Genomic DNA, 17,647 nt, shown 5'->3' on the forward strand with positions numbered 1-17,647 from the left:
CAAATGTAAATGAAAAACTATTTATTTTATTAAGATTATAACTAAAATACATTGATGAGAATAAATGGCATGATACATTATCTAGAAGTAAAATTATATAATTTAATTAATAGTATAAAATGGTTTAGAGGTTAATTATTATTATTATATATAATAATATTAAATGGTGATACAAAGAATCAATATGACAAAAGTTAATAATTTCAGGGACTACAGGGATATTTATCATAGTTGAGGGCACAAAACGAATTAATTAAAGTTTATATATAAACCGCAAGCGCCAGCGTCACAGGCCAGTGTTTTTTTACTTGGTCAGTCCAGCTCTACAGCTGAATATTCTCGATCGCCCGACAAAGGAAATATTCAAAGAAAACCAGGAAAAAAAACACACTCTGAGATTTCACAAACTTCAGTATCTGTAAAAATGGAGGAGGGTTTGTTGCTGTTAGATGGAAAAGAAGAGAGGAGGGAAAGATCAAGAAGTGATGCAAGTTTTGGTGGGGTGATAATAGAGGAGATGAAGAAGTTGGGTTATTTGGCGGGGCCGATGGTGGCGGTGACTCTGTCACAGTATATGCTGCAAGTTGTGTCGATTATGATGGCTGGCCATTTAGGGGAACTCTCTCTTTCCAGCACAGCTATCGCCTTCTCGCTTGCCGGTGTCACTGGTTTTAGTTTAATGGTATGCCTGTCTCTTTCAATCTAGCATTGTTTTTCGTTTTCTTATCTGGGTTCTTGTATCGTTATGGTATACTTCAACTTTATGGATCAGGAGTAAAATTCGAAGAATTTTTTCTCTGTCCAATGGTTTTCTCTGATTTAATGATATTTATCACTCACTATGTTGTGGTTCCTGAATTATTTTCTTGAAATGCTGAGTTACAGCAAGATGCTTGCCATGTTGGTCGTTTTTCCGTAGTCACTGCCCTTCGTCTTTGGTGGACAGAATTTAACAGTACGTGTTGAAATTGAAATCGAACTTACTTTGTTATGAGTTGTTGGAAATCTTGGATACGAAAAAAAAAATCTTTAGGAAGAGGAGAGAATATCAAGAGAACACTTTATCCTTTAATTCTTGGTATTTCAAAGTCACCTTATTTGGATGAAGAGTATGGCTAGCCTTATATATGCATTACGAATTATGAATCTAATTTATTCATGTAATAACTATTAAACGCATACATGTTCCCTAACTTGATTCATTCGTGAATTTTCCTATGTTATTCATGTTCCTAATTAATTCACATGCTCATGTACCACTGAGGTAAGATACATACAATAAAAATACCAAGAGATATTCCTGAATCATGTTTATATTCCAACATGATTTTGGCATTCAAAATGTGTTCAGATTTTCTCTTTTACCTTTTCTTGCTTTTTAATGTCGAAATGTTGACCATGGTAAGATTGCAGCGGTGAGCATCATTTGACAGCATGCTGACCCACCCACAATCATTGTTTGTAGCCTTACTAAGTGATCACCCGTCGGGTCTGTGTGAGTTTGCCCGTATGACACAACAATTTCCACTTCGTCAATGTTAATTCTTGGCGATAGGATACTTGCTCGATTATAGAGAATCATGGCAAAGGAACTGCTATGGTCATTTAGTCTCCAGCTTATCCCATCAAGTCAATTTGGTAGTTTTAATATTTTGTAGAAATGTAGTTCTTATTTGTTAGTCTATGGTTTTAGGTTGCTCTGTGATGTGAATATCTAAATTAAAAGAGGTAAAGCAAACATAATTTGATATCTATCTATGAGCAATCAGAAAATTATAGATATCTCTTTTCACCGTTGGACATTAAATTTTCTTGGTATCTTTAAGCAAGTATTTTGCTAGCTACATTGTCTGAGGAGAATCTTTTGTCACTTGTTATTCCAGTGTTCTATCCACAGGCATTAAATCAAAGTTTATTATGTCAGATAAAAATTTCCTGTAAAATGACATACACAATGAAAGTCTATAACTCGCATTGTACAATTTTGTCATTGCAAGAAGCAGTCTTGAACCCCCATTGCCATGATAAATCATAAGAACCTGTAATTTACTGCCAGTTTGGTGTTCATCATTTGATTTTTTATGATACATAGTTTTCTACCCCCTCTTCCAATCAAGATAATAGGGAAGGTTCTGAGAATTTGCAAAATCGTGAGTCCACTCAGTCTTTATTTTATGTAACACTCATTTACTAGTGTTACATCTCGTGATAAAATCAGTTATTATTCATTTGTACACTTAGGAGTAGTGTTTATGTAGTGCAAGGATAGTCACGATTCAATAGTGGCTCAAAACATTGAAATGATAATTGGAAACTTATTTGAAAAATTTTCTTGGAGGCAGTAAGTTGCTTATTCCTTTTGGCTGCGCTCAACTTTTTAACTCAACTTAATGGCTGAGGAGAAAAAATGGTACAAATTATTTTGCTACAGAATTGTTAATTAGCATACCATTGCAGTGATTTATTAATATTTCCTCTAACCAACTCTAAGCTCTGTGAAACAGTTAGGCATGGCCTGCGCCCTGGAAACGCTAGGCGGGCAAGCTTTTGGTGCTCAGCAATACGAAAAACTTGGAACTCAAACTTACACCGCTATCTGTTCCCTCATCGTTGTTTGTATTCCCCTTTCTATTTTGTGGATATACATGGGAAATGTACTCATATTCTTTGGTCAAGATCCTCAAATTTCACACGAAGCTGGAAAATTTATTACGTGGCTTATTCCCGCTCTCTTTGGCTATGCAACTCTTCAACCGATGGTTCGGTATTATCAGATGCAAAGTTTGATATTTCCTATGCTAATAAGCTCATGCATTACTCTCTGTTTCCATATACCTCTATGTTGGGCTTTAGTTTATAAGTCTGGATTAAAGAATCTTGGTGCTGCAGTTGCTATGGATATTTCAGAGTGGTTGAACGTGAGTATCCTCGGTTTATACATGAAGTACTCTTCTGTCTGTGCGAAAACTCGTGCACAGATTTCAATGAAGATATTTGATGGCGTGAAAGATTTTTTTCGCTTTGCGATTCCTTCTGCCGTAATGGTTTGGTAATTTCTTTCTCTATGCACTTGAGAACGGAGCTTTTTTCTTTTTTCTTTTTTTACATTTTAAATGTTCTAATGTTTTGATTAATTTGAATTTTTGTATGATTGTAGTCTTGAATGGTGGTCGTTTGAGCTGCTGATCTTGCTCTCCGGGATTTTACCAAATCCTCAGCTTGAAACCTCAGTGTTGTCTGTATGGTAGGTTGTACACGAGCTTTTTGCATAAAAATTTTTCTAAATATATTTTACGAAATATACTAGATCATAACTATTATAAGTGCTAGACGTTCTAAGGTACATAGATATCATAAGGCCTGGTTGGAAGGCAAAACCAAAGCACACATCTTATTGAATGGGGGCACCATATGGGAAATTATGTTATAACTATATTTATTAAAGCGTGAAGCGCACATGTGCCTGGAGCCTAGGCTCAAGGCTCAAGTCAATTTTTGCACCTTATCAAAGTGAAGCATACCATTGAATATTGTTATTAAATTTATATTTGCCAAGGAAATTATATCACGTAGCATATAATATGTAATATTCAAATACACATTAGACTAGTAGTTAATATGCTATTGCTCGACTACAATCTTGTTAGTATTGATTCTGTAATGTCTTGTGAACAGCCTGAACACCATTGCCACACTTTACGCTATACCATATGGATTGGCTTCAGGTGCAAGGTTGTATACGCATAGCTTGGTTCTGTGTTGTATGATTGCGCTTAGATGTATGCAGTCTCTCTAACTAATTCAAATTTTCATACGAATTTGATTGTTCAGCACACGAATTTCAAATGAGCTAGGAGCTGGAAATCCTCAGGGGGCACGTGTATCTGTTATTGCTCTAATGATTCTTGCAGCCACGGAGGCAATAATTGTAAGCGCAAGCCTCTTTGCTAGCAGGAACGTTTTTGGCTACGTTTTCAGTAACGAGAAAGAAGTCGTGGGTTATGTAACAAATATGGCTCCTCTTGTTTGTTTATCAGTTATAATCGACAGTATCCAAGGGACCCTTTCAGGTTATTCTTTCTTTCTTTCTCCTAATTCGTCTCTGTTTAAAAAATGCAGAGCTCTATCATTACATATTTGTTGGGACTTTCTACTTGGCATATGCTCTTGGTCTTACAATACTTAATTTTGACTTATTTTTTTATCGCCAGGAGTTGCTAGAGGCTGTGGATGGCAGCATATAGGAGCTTACGTCAATCTTGCAGCGTTTTACGCTTTTGGCATTCCGATAGCAGCTTCATTGGGGTTCTGGTTAAATTTGAGAGGAAAAGGTCTATGGATTGGTGTACTTTGTGGTGCTACATTGCAGACGATCTTGCTTGTCGTGATAACGAGTTTTACAAACTGGGAAAAACAGGTTATCTTAATTTTTTTGTGTTTTTTTCTTGTTCTAGGATTTAGATGGTCAAGGGAGGTCATTCAATGCACTTGGTAAATTTGAAATTTTTTCCCTTTTAAGTTGTTTTCAGCATCCCTTGAGGAGCCAAATAGAGTTGCTTTCATTATTTTTTTCTCTAATTTCATGAAAGTGTATTAATTTCTAATGGATTTCACTGCAGGCAGCTATGGCCAGGGAGAGGTTGTTTGAGGAGAAGCATTCATTTGATGATAGGCTTGCTTGAAAATTCATTGGTTGTAGCTCAATAAGAATTGACGTTGTGTGACAGTGTCATACAACATCCAAACTCTCGATATCATTCCAATTTTTGACATCTCAGATTTTTATTTTATGCTAATTTTTGTGTATTGCAAACTAGAGATGCTTATTGTACCTTGGATCAATCCGGAACCGGTCTGATACACTCGGCTTCATTCCGGAACCAGGCAACTCGATTTCGGATTGTTCAAATTTGACATCAATGTTAGATCTGTTTGGGTCGCTTGAAAACCGACTTGGAACTATTTTAATTTGGTCTGGTTGGATGCGGTCCAAGAATATATGTAACATTTAGTATGCTATATCATAAATAATTTTTTGGTACACAATGATTAAAAGAAAGGATTTGATTTCAATTCGTTCCGATCCGGACCAATTAGGGCTTGGGTTTTGGATTGAGTTACAAAATTCAATCTGATATATTTATTTCTTTTAGAAAATAGAAATATGGTATTTTATAGACTAGAACTAGAAGATATGCACGTGCAACGCACGTGTGGAACATACAAAGATGATATGAGAGAATAATTCTCACTATCTTTTATTTTTCAATAATGGGAAGACGAATGGAGATGAGTGAGATTGAATAAAATTAAATTATTAATAAATATTAAGGTCATATAAAACATATGTTTCCCATTTAGAATAGAGATATTTTTATACTACTTATGTATCGACAGAGATATATGATTGAGAAAATATGTTTGTATGTAAGTGATTTCAATGCAAACATTTAAGTTATTTAATCAATTTTCGATATATAATGCTAAATAAATATTACTAAATAATATATTATATTAATCTATTCAATATACGACTTTTATTTGTGAGCTTACTATTTTACCATTTTTTTGTTCTACAATTTATCATGTTCATGATGTTATTTAAGTCATTTTTTATATTAGTTTAATAGGATCATTAATAGTGTACTTAACTCAATCAAACTAATTATTATTTTAATTTACTTTTAAATATAATTTTAATTACTTAAATTTATACATTGCCGTCAAATTCATGAAAAATCTCTACCATATTAATGATAAGTGATAATGGGAAGACGAAGGGAGATGAGTCGGATTGGAATAAAAATAAATTATTAATAAATATTAAGGTCATACAAAACTTCTTTCTCCCATTTAGAATAGAGATATTTTAAGGCTCTTTATGTGTCAATAGATACGTGATTGAGAGAAATGTTTGTATGTTAGTGATTTCAAACACTATTTTTAAGCTATTCAGTCAAATTTTTATATGTGCTGCTAAATAAATATAGCTAAATAATATGCTCAATTTGATCATTTTGTGTTATTGCAACGAGAAGAGTTTTTTTTTAACCTAGCGTTAACATGTTTATTGTTATATGTCATTTGTATTGATCATATTGTGTTTGGATAGCTTATGTGATTTGTTTGTTTACCGAAAGAAAATAGAAAAAAAGACCACATATCCCACAAAATTGGTTTTTTTCAATTTTTTTTATTGAGATATTTTGTTAATTCTAAAACACATATTGCATGTTTTCTGTTTGCTTAGATTAATTAGTTTGAAGTGACCTAGAAAATATTAAAAATGCTGAAAGGTTTTTTCGTTTTTACCTTATGTCTCAGAATATTAAGAGATAATATTTTTTATTTATTGGGACAAATGTATTTCCAGACTTCTGCCAATAATTCAATATTCAAATTTTTTACGAAATTATTATATTTTTTATTCAAAATTTTTTATTTATATTGATAGAGGGTATTTGAATTCGAGTTTTTATATGCTTGTTTATATTATTTTTGTAGTATGACTTACTGTGAAAATAATAGGTGGATTAAAAAAAAATCGACGGATCTAGGACCTCTTTGGTGGACGACAAACATAGATAAATTGTTAAAAAAAGATAACATCCAATAGATTTTTGGCATGCGATTTTGTTCTAATTCAATGAGTATGCATTATTATAAAATTTAAATTATATCAAGTTAACATATGCTTTGTTATTACCATATATATTTTGTCAACGGTCTAATATTTTTCTTTAATTTAAGAAAAAATATGTGACTTCATATTATATTTTTACGGCTATTTTTCTTAATGATTTTATTAAAGGATTTTTTTCATGATGATTTTAAGACACCATATTTCTTTTGTGTATTTTTTTAAAAAATAAATAGATTATTTATTAAACAATGACGTTAATAAGACGTCATCTCTTTATTTGAAAAAAATATTGGAAAATTTATACAAATTGTGAATAATATGAGTTAATATTTTAATTTGAGAGTGGTTTATGCTTTTTGTTGCTCGTATATATTTCAATTTCTTTGTTATTATGGTAAATAAATTATTTTTAAACTTTGAGTTATCATTTTTTTCTTATTGAGGTTGTTTGTGTGATGATTTTTTTATTCATTTTGGTTAGTATTGTAAACGGTCATTGATTTTTCTGATATTCTATGATGTGCCTTGTTGTTTATATGAAAATAAGTATATAATGTTACAATATTCTGTCTAAATATAAAAATATTTATTAATATGATCCATAATCAGAACCATTGTCTTACTATCACTGTGACACTTATTTTACAATANTGCTAGCAGGAACGTTTTTGGCTACGTTTTCAGTAACGAGAAAGAAGTCGTGGGTTATGTAACAAATATGGCTCCTCTTGTTTGTTTATCAGTTATAATCGACAGTATCCAAGGGACCCTTTCAGGTTATTCTTTCTTTCTTTCTCCTAATTCGTCTCTGTTTAAAAAATGCAGAGCTCTATCATTACATATTTGTTGGGACTTTCTACTTGGCATATGCTCTTGGTCTTACAATACTTAATTTTGACTTATTTTTTTATCGCCAGGAGTTGCTAGAGGCTGTGGATGGCAGCATATAGGAGCTTACGTCAATCTTGCAGCGTTTTACGCTTTTGGCATTCCGATAGCAGCTTCATTGGGGTTCTGGTTAAATTTGAGAGGAAAAGGTCTATGGATTGGTGTACTTTGTGGTGCTACATTGCAGACGATCTTGCTTGTCGTGATAACGAGTTTTACAAACTGGGAAAAACAGGTTATCTTAATTTTTTTGTGTTTTTTTCTTGTTCTAGGATTTAGATGGTCAAGGGAGGTCATTCAATGCACTTGGTAAATTTGAAATTTTTTCCCTTTTAAGTTGTTTTCAGCATCCCTTGAGGAGCCAAATAGAGTTGCTTTCATTATTTTTTTCTCTAATTTCATGAAAGTGTATTAATTTCTAATGGATTTCACTGCAGGCAGCTATGGCCAGGGAGAGGTTGTTTGAGGAGAAGCATTCATTTGATGATAGGCTTGCTTGAAAATTCATTGGTTGTAGCTCAATAAGAATTGACGTTGTGTGACAGTGTCATACAACATCCAAACTCTCGATATCATTCCAATTTTTGACATCTCAGATTTTTATTTTATGCTAATTTTTGTGTATTGCAAACTAGAGATGCTTATTGTACCTTGGATCAATCCGGAACCGGTCTGATACACTCGGCTTCATTCCGGAACCAGTCAACTCGATTTCGGATTGTTCAAATTTGACATCAATGTTAGATCTGTTTGGGTCGCTTGAAAACCGACTTGGAACTATTTTAATTTGGTCTGGTTGGATGCGGTCCAAGAATATATGTAACATTTAGTATGCTATATCATAAATAATTTTTTGGTACACAATGATTAAAAGAAAGGATTTGATTTCAATTCGTTCCGATCCGGACCAATTAGGGCTTGGGTTTTGGATTGAGTTACAAAATTCAATCTGATATATTTATTTCTTTTAGAAAATAGAAATATGGTATTTTATAGATTGATGGTTTTCATATATTCTGGAATCAGTCTAATCTTGGTCTGGTAACATCTCTAATTGCAACCTACGCCAAGTCCATGAATTCAAAAATCATTAAAACAAACTAAATAAATTTGAAGTAGGGATTTGAAACTAAGATACATCAAATTTTCTAATCCCAACACACCTTTGCATGATTTCAATATGCAATGTTTTATAATCTTATTGCAATGCAGGAAACTCAGTGACGATCTTCCTCCGAACAGAATATTTCAAATTGATAAGTACTTCTGCATTAGTGGGAGCCACTTTCTTGAATTACTTGATCCACTGTCGCTGGCAGATGCCTTCTACAAGCTAACCTTGATAGATACTTTCTAATTGAATAATGCATATCATTGATGATCAAACAAATATGATTGAATAATGCATATCACTGATGATTAAACAAATATAATATTATTACATTCTTTGGTAAGATGAATTTTGATCCCTTTTCTCCTCACATTATTCTTTATCAAGCAAAGGATTAAAACTAGCTAAAAACCAGACCAAGAAAATTAAAATGATGGGTGAAGAAGAATCAAACCCTTTACTTGTTTCAAACGAAGAAATCACAAGTACTACTCATGGAGTCCAGAGAGAGGCCATTAATGTTAGTGAATTTGTTGTTGAAGGAAAGAAGCAACTGGGATTGGCTGCTCCTCTAATAGCAGCGAACATATTGCAGTATTGTTTGCAAGTGATTTCAGTGATGTTTGTGGGACACCTTGGTGAACTGCCACTGTCCAGTGCTTCAATGGCCACTTCTTTTGCCTCTGTCAGTGGATACAGTGTGTTGGTACGTGTATTGTGTCTATCTTCTGGTAAATTCTAAAATTATAATTTTGTTTTGTACAATATAAGTAGTATCTTCTTGAAATTCTTGAGTTAACGAGCCAAAGTTGAAGAAAAAAATGTGCTTTTTGCATTAATCCACTTCAAAGATGAGTTACATTGTTGCCATATGGTCTACGGTACAGACACCTGTTATGATCACACTATTGAGAATGGTCCAATTATCTTTTCCTGCAAACAAAAATGCAGATTTAATTTAGTGCTTTGGAAACCAATGTAAAAACATACCATATTTAGGGCCCTTCATGCTTAATATAACTAGTTAGCAATTTTGGCTGGTGGCTTTAACTATTACTCCTTATTTATTTTTGGTTGGTTATCTGTCACTGGATTTGGCTTTTTATTTACTTAGAATCCCTTGATGAGTCTGCTTTATATGTCAATTCATGGTCATTGGGATTAGTTGGTATCAATTTATAGTTCTTTAACAAATGTCTCTATTCTTTTCTGACTCAAGATAAGTAACACATCCGCTTTCAAAGAACATACTTATGCAAAAAAAAGGGGCACCAAGCGTTATTGACTTGAGAAAAGTTTTATGCTGGATTGTTTGGAAAAAAAGGATGCACTCATTTTGTAAGAGCTGCATAAAACTATATTTGTTCTAAAAGATACGACTTATCAGCATTACAACAATTCAAATTTGTATATCATATAAAAGCCTAAGCGTCATATCTTCACCTATGACTAGGCGATAGATGCTTTGTACTACATTCTATACTATACCACTAACACAATACACATTTCACAAATTCTGAAGCTAGGAATGGCAAGTGCTTTGGAAACACTGTGTGGACAAGCCTATGGAGCCAAACAGTATCACATGCTAGGCATTTACACGCAGAGAGCAATCTTGATCCTCTTAACCTTAAGTATTGCCCTATCACTTATCTGGTTCAACACTGGCTTGATTCTTGCAACTCTTGGCCAAGATAAGGAAATTTCATCTGGGGCAGGAGAGTTCATTCGTTGGATGATCCCGGGCCTCTTTGCCTATGGTGTCCTCCAATGTCTCATGCGTTTTCTGCAGACGCAAAACATTGTGGTTCCCATGATGATAAGCTCTGGACTAACGTTATTGTTTCATATCTTAATGTGTTGGGTTCTCTTGTTCAAAGTCGAGCTTGGAAGTAAAGGGGCTGCTTTAGCAAACGCCATATCGTATTGGGTAAATGTTCTTTTGTTGGCCTTGTATATCAAGTTCTCTAAATCTTTCTCGAAAAGTTTCACAGGTTTTTCTGCAGAAGCCATCCACGATCTTCTCGGTTTTTTAAGGCTTTCCATTCCTTCGGCTATAATGATATGGTATATAGCTGTTTTTCCCTCTCACTAGTGCTATATGTGCACACTGACTAAATATCTGCAACTGTATTTATTTGCTGATGTTTTCTTTCTTTCTTCTCTAACTATATGTATGTTTCTAATCATTGTTTGAACTTGCAGCCTTGAGTATTGGTCATTTGAGATGGTTGTTCTTTTATCAGGTTTACTCCCAAATCCGAAATTAGAGACATCTGTATTATCTATAAGGTTTGCAATTTTCATTTGATTTTCTAGTTTATAACTGGAACAACAATTTATGTGCAATTACTGATTCATATCGTTGAGTTTATTTCCATAGCCTTAATACATGCTGGATGGTTTATACAATCTCGGTTGGCCTTGGTGGTGCCGTGAGGTCAGTTACACTGTACTGTACAACTTCTTAACTTCTCAAGATTCTAAGATCCAAAGTGAACACGAAAATGTGATCAATTTATAAGTTTAGCTAATCAGGTATTTAGTTTTTATCCGTGATAAAGTTAGCTAAATTGCCATATGCACTTGATGTTTATTTTTTTTAAAAAAAATTCATTCCAACTCGCTCATTGGCTGGGGAGCATGAGAAGATATTAAGGCAAATCTTGAGAGTACCATTGACTCTAATGTGTAGCGAGGGTGGTTCTGAACAGGGCGACATTGTGAAAATGTTGCTTTCTGAAGAAAAGTTACAATTTGGCTTTTTGTTTCCCATGTCATATCTCTTAATGTGACTCTGTTTTTGCATGTGATGATTATGAATCTTAGCACAAGAGTTTCTAATGAATTTGGCGCCAAGCAGCCACAACGTGCACGACTTGCAGTTTGCGTCGCTGCATTGATTGCCACTTCAGAGGGTGTCATTGTTGGAATGATTACAATTTTGGTGAGAGATGTTTGGGGAAAGCTATACAGCAATGAAACAGAAGTGATCGCATATGTTGCAAGAATCATGCCAATTTTGGCTTTGTCAAATTTCATAGATGGTTTTCAATGTGTGCTATCAGGTAAAAATTCCAATGATAGTTATGCAGATTTTCTTTGAAACTTTAAGCCTAGGCCTTTCAATATTTTTCGAACAATTTCCATCTTCCCTCTTATCAAATCTTCTATGGTTGTGATACTATAATCTTGAAAATCGATTAATTGATACATACAACTGAATTCAGGAGCTGCTAGAGGATGTGGATGGCAGAATTTATGCGCGTTCATAAATCTCGGAGCTTATTATGTTGTTGGGATACCTTGTGCTGTGCTCTTCGCGTTCATCTTTCACATTGGAGGCATAGTAAGTTTCAATCTCTATTTGTTGAGCTTCTGCAGGGGTTGATACACAGCAAGAAACGTGCATTGTCTATACTTGAAAAAAATCTTCAACTACAATCTCTTAATTTTTTACCTAAGAAATGTATTTTCAAAATACTTTAAATCACGAGTGGCACCAAGATTTCTGCAATCTGCGTGTGTGGAAGTTCGATTTTGCACAGGGACAGAGCCAAAGGGGGTATATATCGTTTATAATGAAACATTGAACGGAACTTTATATATATCAGGGACTTTGGATGGGGATTATCTGCGGACTTGCTGTTCAAGCTTTGATACTTGTTATTGTAAACCTTAGCACTGATTGGGAAAATGTGAGAAATTCCTGATATGATCGGAATACATTCATATAAATTCAAAGCAAAAATTTATAAATTTGCTAAAGCTTCTGTATGAGTTATTGAAAGTATAAAAGTGAGTATTCTACTTTATTTCATGTTGTCACCAGAAGGTAAAGAAGTCCCTTCAAATACTCTACAATTTCTGATCCCCCCAGCTTCGAGCTTCCATAGACTCTATCAACAAAAGTGATAGGAACCTGGAGAAACATCAAAGGAACATGACGGAACCAAGTTATTAAACATAAAAAGCCTTGATATTTAAAGGTTTAGACGCTCGACAACTAGAATAATCGATGTAATTCAGTCAACATGGGGAATTCTTGTTTGCAATCATTCTAATTTCTGAAATGGCAATTAGACATTTTAAATCATTTAAGTTTTACTGTACAATCCATTGCCAACTCAAAAGTCCTTACTGTTTTCATAGATTCAATAATTGCCAAGATTTAACATTGTGTTGTGAATCTTCTGATCCCTAGCTAGAGTTAATTCCCTCTCTATGAAATCCTTACCAAGAATTGACACTGCCCTACGACTTTGACTAATCTTGCCAGGGTTAAGCACCCTCCTCTTCTTCTTTCCCCCCTCTTTTTTCTACTTCCAGATTTCAACTAGTGTGTTCAACCCAAGTTCGTTTCAGAAATCAGTGTGTTAGCCCTAAAATCATTGCATATCACCAATTCACGGTCATGTGAAAAAAATGCATGAATAAAATAATTTATATAAACCAGCTATATGAATAAATTAATTAATTACATAAGATAATTACCTCTTCAATTTGGTAACCCTTTCTCGAAGCCCTAACAATCATCTCCATCTGGAAAACATACCCCTTACTCACAACGGAGCTTATAACATCTTCAAGCACAGATTTCCGGTAGAGTCTGCACAAGAAAGGGTAATATCAAATATGTGGTTGCATATGCAAGGAAGATATTGATTGTTATTCAGATAATTGTAAGGTACCGGAAAGAGCCAGTTAAGTCTGATACGCCTGGCCAGAGAAAAGTTTGTGCAAGGACGTTGGCTCCTCTGCTTGTTAATTTACGCATTAGATTCCATCCATGCACCCCTCCATCTTTAACATATCGAGTTCCAGTGACGATGCTTGCATCTGTCTCCATCTGTTTCCTGAACAAAAAGGTTCTGAGAAAGGATGCTACCAGGACTGCAAGAATCTGTGAATTTGCTTAAATTTGCTTACTTAATGAAGCTTGGAAGGTATTTCGGCTGGTGAAGAGCGTCAAAAGAAAACAAATCTCAGTAAGACACTAAGATTACATACATCAAAAAGTATTTGAAACAAAATGCATTGCTGTAAATCCATTCCAAAATAAAACTAAACAAAAGCTGCCCTAAGTTGAATTAAAACAGGCAATATCCCAATGACATTTGCCTACTCATCTGACTAGACCTCAGGTAGATTAACTTTCCTTTCCAAAAAACTTATTCTTTTCCCTTTTATGTTTATTCTTCACATTATCAGACAATATATCAAGGCTCTGAATCTTGAAGTATGAATATCTTGCGAAAAAAATTTTCTTCTCATGTCAATCAGCAGAACACATCAATAAAATATGTTATCACTTTGCGTGTGTGTAGAAACATACGTTTATGGCACACCAAATCATGCTATTACCTCTGTCCCAATTATATAGCCTTTTTTCCCCACACATATCAAGAAATTCATTGCAATTAACAAACAACTTTTTAATTTTACCCTTATTTAATGAGTGTTTATATTAATGGTTTGTTATCTTTCTAATAGTTGGTTAATTACAACACCCCAAATTAAACAAGGGTATATAAGGAGAAGAATAGAAAAATATCGCTAAACATAGAACATGCCTATATATTTAGGACAAACGAAAAAGGAAAGGTGATCTATAAAATTGCGACGGAGGAGCATATCATAAGGTCAAATGATATAAAAAATCCCAATCTATTATTTTTACAATTATTGCTATTTTATAAGGGTAAACTTACATGGTGAGACAAATCAGCATCCATTATCACTACAAAATTTCCCGAGGCATACTTCAGCCCATGGACATAAGCAGTCCCTGAAAAAAATTGTCAAGGTCTAGGCCACAACTTCCAGAGGTAAACTTCATGGAAATTCTAAACATAGAAGAAGCCAAAACATACCCAAGCCAAGCTTCCTAGGTCTAGGTCTCAATAACTGCAGTACCAGAGCTCCATGAGTGTAATGTAAAGCTATTAAGCTACAATCATGATAAATCAATAACTGCAAAGATGGAGACCTGATTTCTCAAAACTTACAATGCGATCTTCCCCATACACTTGTTGCAACTGTTTGATAATCTCCTGAGTTCCATCCGGACTCCCATCATCCACTATGATTATTTCAAAATTAACATTCCTGATCGGGAAGCACAAAAGAGTCACAACACTGACAAAGTCAATTTGAGGAAGGAAGATTAAAAAAAATGTTGAATATGAAATGAAAACTTCTAAGTAGATTAAGGACCTAGGATTCTTCTATTTCATGTCGAAGAAATGGGCAAGGGCATAGAAGGAATAGAGTGACAAATTTCAAGATCACAATTGCAAATTCTATTGGTGAAACCCAATTATTAATTAAATATTAAAGCTACCAGATCAATGTCAAGTAACCATGAAAAACATATGAAGTGATAAGCAGTTGGCTATCATCACATATAGTGCATCTGCATAACAATAGAATAAGCTCCAATTTAATTAAAAGTGTTATGATACCACTTAAATTTTATCATCTTTGCTGTATTCTATGAATTTTTAAATCATGTCTTGGCGGCAAGAGAATGAATTAGACTTGATGAAGAGCCACACAGTAATTGGTAACTAACTCGAAGATTTCACTCTTCATTTCTCATAGTTTATATTGCCTGGATAAAAGTGCTGTTGCTAATTAAATATTGCACGGCCAGTAATTTTACATATTAGCTCACCAGAATCAACCTTTTTTTCTAGTCCAACAAAAGTCTACACTCGTTGGTAACTGTAGCAGATACCACAAAACGTAAAGAAAAAGAATACAGAGATAATCTATTTGGAACCATAAGAACAGAAAAGAGAGAAAGAAAGAAAACAAAGGAGAATACTAAAAAATTTGAATAAAATTTATGGGCTTATGTCCTTGACAATTAGCATTCATTGATTTTTAGGTGCTTTTAAACAATCAACATATGCAATTTCCCTTGTATTGCTCATAAAATAAAAACACACACGACAGAAATAACTTTGAATATGCACAAAGCAACATGATTACGCTGAATATCACTTTGTGATTGCCAATTAGTGGAGATCCAACTTAGAGTAGGCACCACAGTTCCAGATAATATTAAAAAGTGATACTTGGAGCATCATTCGGATGTGTATATGTATCTAACATGCAATTATGCTGCATGTCAAGGTGGTGGCAATTAATTATTTTATCAACTTAATAATTTGATCATTAAAATTAAAAATAAAGGAGCCTTGTTGTATTCATTTCCTGCGCATGGAAGTTTGAATATCAGATGTCTATAACATCGGTAAATTAAAGGAAACCTACAACCATCTATATCCAAAGTGAGCTTAAAATTGGAACCAAATACTGGTATCGAGTTCTGCTACAGCATCCTTGATGCAAAAGTCTCCACAATCAATGCTTGAGATCCAAAAATTAGAGCTGCCAAATGCCAATCAGGCATATCGACATCAATTGTAGAGACGACGACATTCACGTTTTTCCGAGCATTGATTACCACAGACATTAAAAATGAAAACCCGATTGCAACCTCAGCACTCCGAAAGACGAACATTAATAAATCAGCAAAAAAAAATTCCAAAAATACTAACCTTATGGACACCTTCCAATTGCGATCAAATTGCCAAAATTAATGTGTAACGTAATTTTTTGTTTGCATTTTTATAAGGAAAAAAACCCATAGAAAAAAAACCCTCATCGAGCAGAGAAAAGAGAAGAATTCGACAGAAAGTACTTACGGAAGATGCTTGAAGATGAGGTAAACGATGAGTGCGATGTTGAGGCGTTCATTGTAAGTCGGAACAATTATACTGTACTTGTTCTTCTCCATTTCCTCCATTTTCACGACCTAATTTCTGATCCGTCCCATTAAAACCCTGGAAACGCATCAAAATCCTTAATTTAATTACAAAATTAACAAGAAAGCAGAAAATTTAGGAATTTTATTAAAATTTATCGGATCCAAACCTAGATTTTTGGATACTGCGACAGTTTGAAAGATCGTAAGTCCACTTAGCCCTAATTTATATTTAACCGTTCCACAATTATATGAAATATTATTTGATCAGTTATATTATTGACAATATTTAATTACTTCCTCTAATGTTGTACATAACAGATCCATATTATATAATATTTTTAAAAAATAATTAAATATGTTTAGCAGCATATTTTACTGATAAATAGTTATTTTCAAATACATGTCTAGACGATTTTTTGTATATATATTTATGAAACAGATATAGCTGATCTATTTTATAATAAAAAACAATATTTTTATATAAATAATAATTTTTTCATGGATCAGATCAGGTTAAAGATTAGTCTTGCAAAATTTGATCTGTAAGACGATATCATAAGAATTTTATGAAAAACTTACACGTTTAAAAGACATAATTTTGGTTGTAAAAACACATAATTTTAACTCAAATATGTTATTGTGCTACTATAACTTGATTTTAATAACACAAAACTCAACTTTTTTTATTAATTGAGTTTAATTAATGTAAAATTTCAATATTATTATATTAAAAAAAAAGAAATTTCAATATTATTTAAAAATATTGGAGATGTGTAGTCACTTGTGACACGAGTTTTTATCCGAATAGACATTTTAAATTTCTGAATTAATATATTCATTCATATATATTTTTATTTTATAATATGATTTATAATCGTACCAATTATGAATGCTTTTTTTTTTTAGTGAAAGTAAAAATAAAAATTTAATTGATATTTCAATGTAGCACATTTTGTAAGTTTAAATAATAACGTTTCGTTTTGTATTTTTAAAATGAAAGAGTATTTTATTTTATAACAAATTTAACATAAAATAAATAAATTATTTTGTACAACTATATTTGAAAATGTACTAATAAAAATTGATAAATTAGTTGTTAGTGAGTCTGAAGCGACAAGAACTATATTGCATAGAAATCGTTTTTTGAACACAACCTTTTGATTTGGTTGATATATCATTTTGTAGAGCAATTGAAGGTCTCATCCTACCAAGTACCGACTTCTTGTGA

General features: G+C 33.2%; 4 protein-coding genes across 9 annotated transcripts; 3 read left to right on the top strand and 1 right to left on the bottom strand.

Moving 5' to 3' along the window:
- The first annotated feature begins 282 nt into the window (after window positions 1-282).
- LOC140979774 (protein DETOXIFICATION 14-like) lies at window positions 283-4,898 on the top strand. Its single transcript, XM_073445336.1, has 7 exons — window positions 283-682; window positions 2,505-3,049; window positions 3,158-3,244; window positions 3,676-3,732; window positions 3,832-4,070; window positions 4,212-4,417; window positions 4,620-4,898. Exons 1-7 carry the CDS (start codon window positions 425-427, stop codon window positions 4,680-4,682), a joined length of 1,455 nt encoding a protein of 484 aa, XP_073301437.1. The 5' UTR covers window positions 283-424; the 3' UTR covers window positions 4,683-4,898.
- Window positions 4,899-7,300: 2,402 nt separating this feature from the next.
- LOC140979484 (protein DETOXIFICATION 10) lies at window positions 7,301-8,297 on the top strand. The gene is made up of 3 exons (XM_073444889.1): window positions 7,301-7,419; window positions 7,561-7,766; window positions 7,969-8,297. The coding sequence occupies exons 1-3, from the start codon at window positions 7,362-7,364 to the stop codon at window positions 8,029-8,031; spliced, it is 327 nt and encodes a 108-aa protein (XP_073300990.1). The 5' UTR covers window positions 7,301-7,361; the 3' UTR covers window positions 8,032-8,297.
- Window positions 8,298-8,909: 612 nt separating this feature from the next.
- LOC140979775 (protein DETOXIFICATION 16-like) lies at window positions 8,910-12,480 on the top strand. 4 transcript variants are annotated; one of them, XM_073445338.1, is made up of 8 exons: window positions 8,910-9,348; window positions 10,165-10,276; window positions 10,361-10,709; window positions 10,848-10,934; window positions 11,026-11,082; window positions 11,472-11,710; window positions 11,873-11,991; window positions 12,257-12,480. In XM_073445338.1, exons 1-8 carry the CDS (start codon window positions 9,073-9,075, stop codon window positions 12,353-12,355), a joined length of 1,338 nt encoding a protein of 445 aa, XP_073301439.1. In that variant the 5' UTR covers window positions 8,910-9,072; the 3' UTR covers window positions 12,356-12,480. The 4 variants fall into 4 exon arrangements, with proteins under 4 accessions (XP_073301439.1, XP_073301438.1, XP_073301440.1 ...); XM_073445337.1 differs by having other exon boundaries at window positions 8,922-9,348; window positions 10,165-10,709; XM_073445339.1 differs by having other exon boundaries at window positions 9,219-9,348; window positions 10,169-10,709.
- Window positions 12,377-16,706, bottom strand: LOC140979777 (dolichol-phosphate mannosyltransferase subunit 1). Of its 3 annotated transcripts, none has more exons than XM_073445341.1 (9): window positions 16,587-16,706; window positions 16,358-16,495; window positions 14,651-14,750; window positions 14,516-14,549; window positions 14,354-14,430; window positions 13,572-13,597; window positions 13,334-13,498; window positions 13,137-13,251; window positions 12,377-12,564 (listed from the first exon to the last, which is right to left on the bottom strand). In XM_073445341.1, the coding sequence occupies exons 2-9, from the start codon at window positions 16,456-16,458 to the stop codon at window positions 12,460-12,462; spliced, it is 723 nt and encodes a 240-aa protein (XP_073301442.1). In that variant the 5' UTR covers window positions 16,459-16,495; window positions 16,587-16,706; the 3' UTR covers window positions 12,377-12,459. The 3 variants fall into 3 exon arrangements, with proteins under 3 accessions (XP_073301442.1, XP_073301444.1, XP_073301445.1); XM_073445343.1 differs by having other exon boundaries at window positions 16,358-16,474; window positions 16,587-16,662; XM_073445344.1 differs by having other exon boundaries at window positions 16,358-16,467; window positions 16,587-16,633.
- Window positions 16,707-17,647: the final 941 nt, after the last annotated feature.

The sequence above is a fragment of the Primulina huaijiensis genome, chromosome 6 (genome assembly GCF_012295235.1).
Source record: "Primulina huaijiensis isolate GDHJ02 chromosome 6, ASM1229523v2, whole genome shotgun sequence".
In the NCBI taxonomy this organism is placed as follows: Eukaryota; Viridiplantae; Streptophyta; class Magnoliopsida; order Lamiales; family Gesneriaceae; genus Primulina; species Primulina huaijiensis.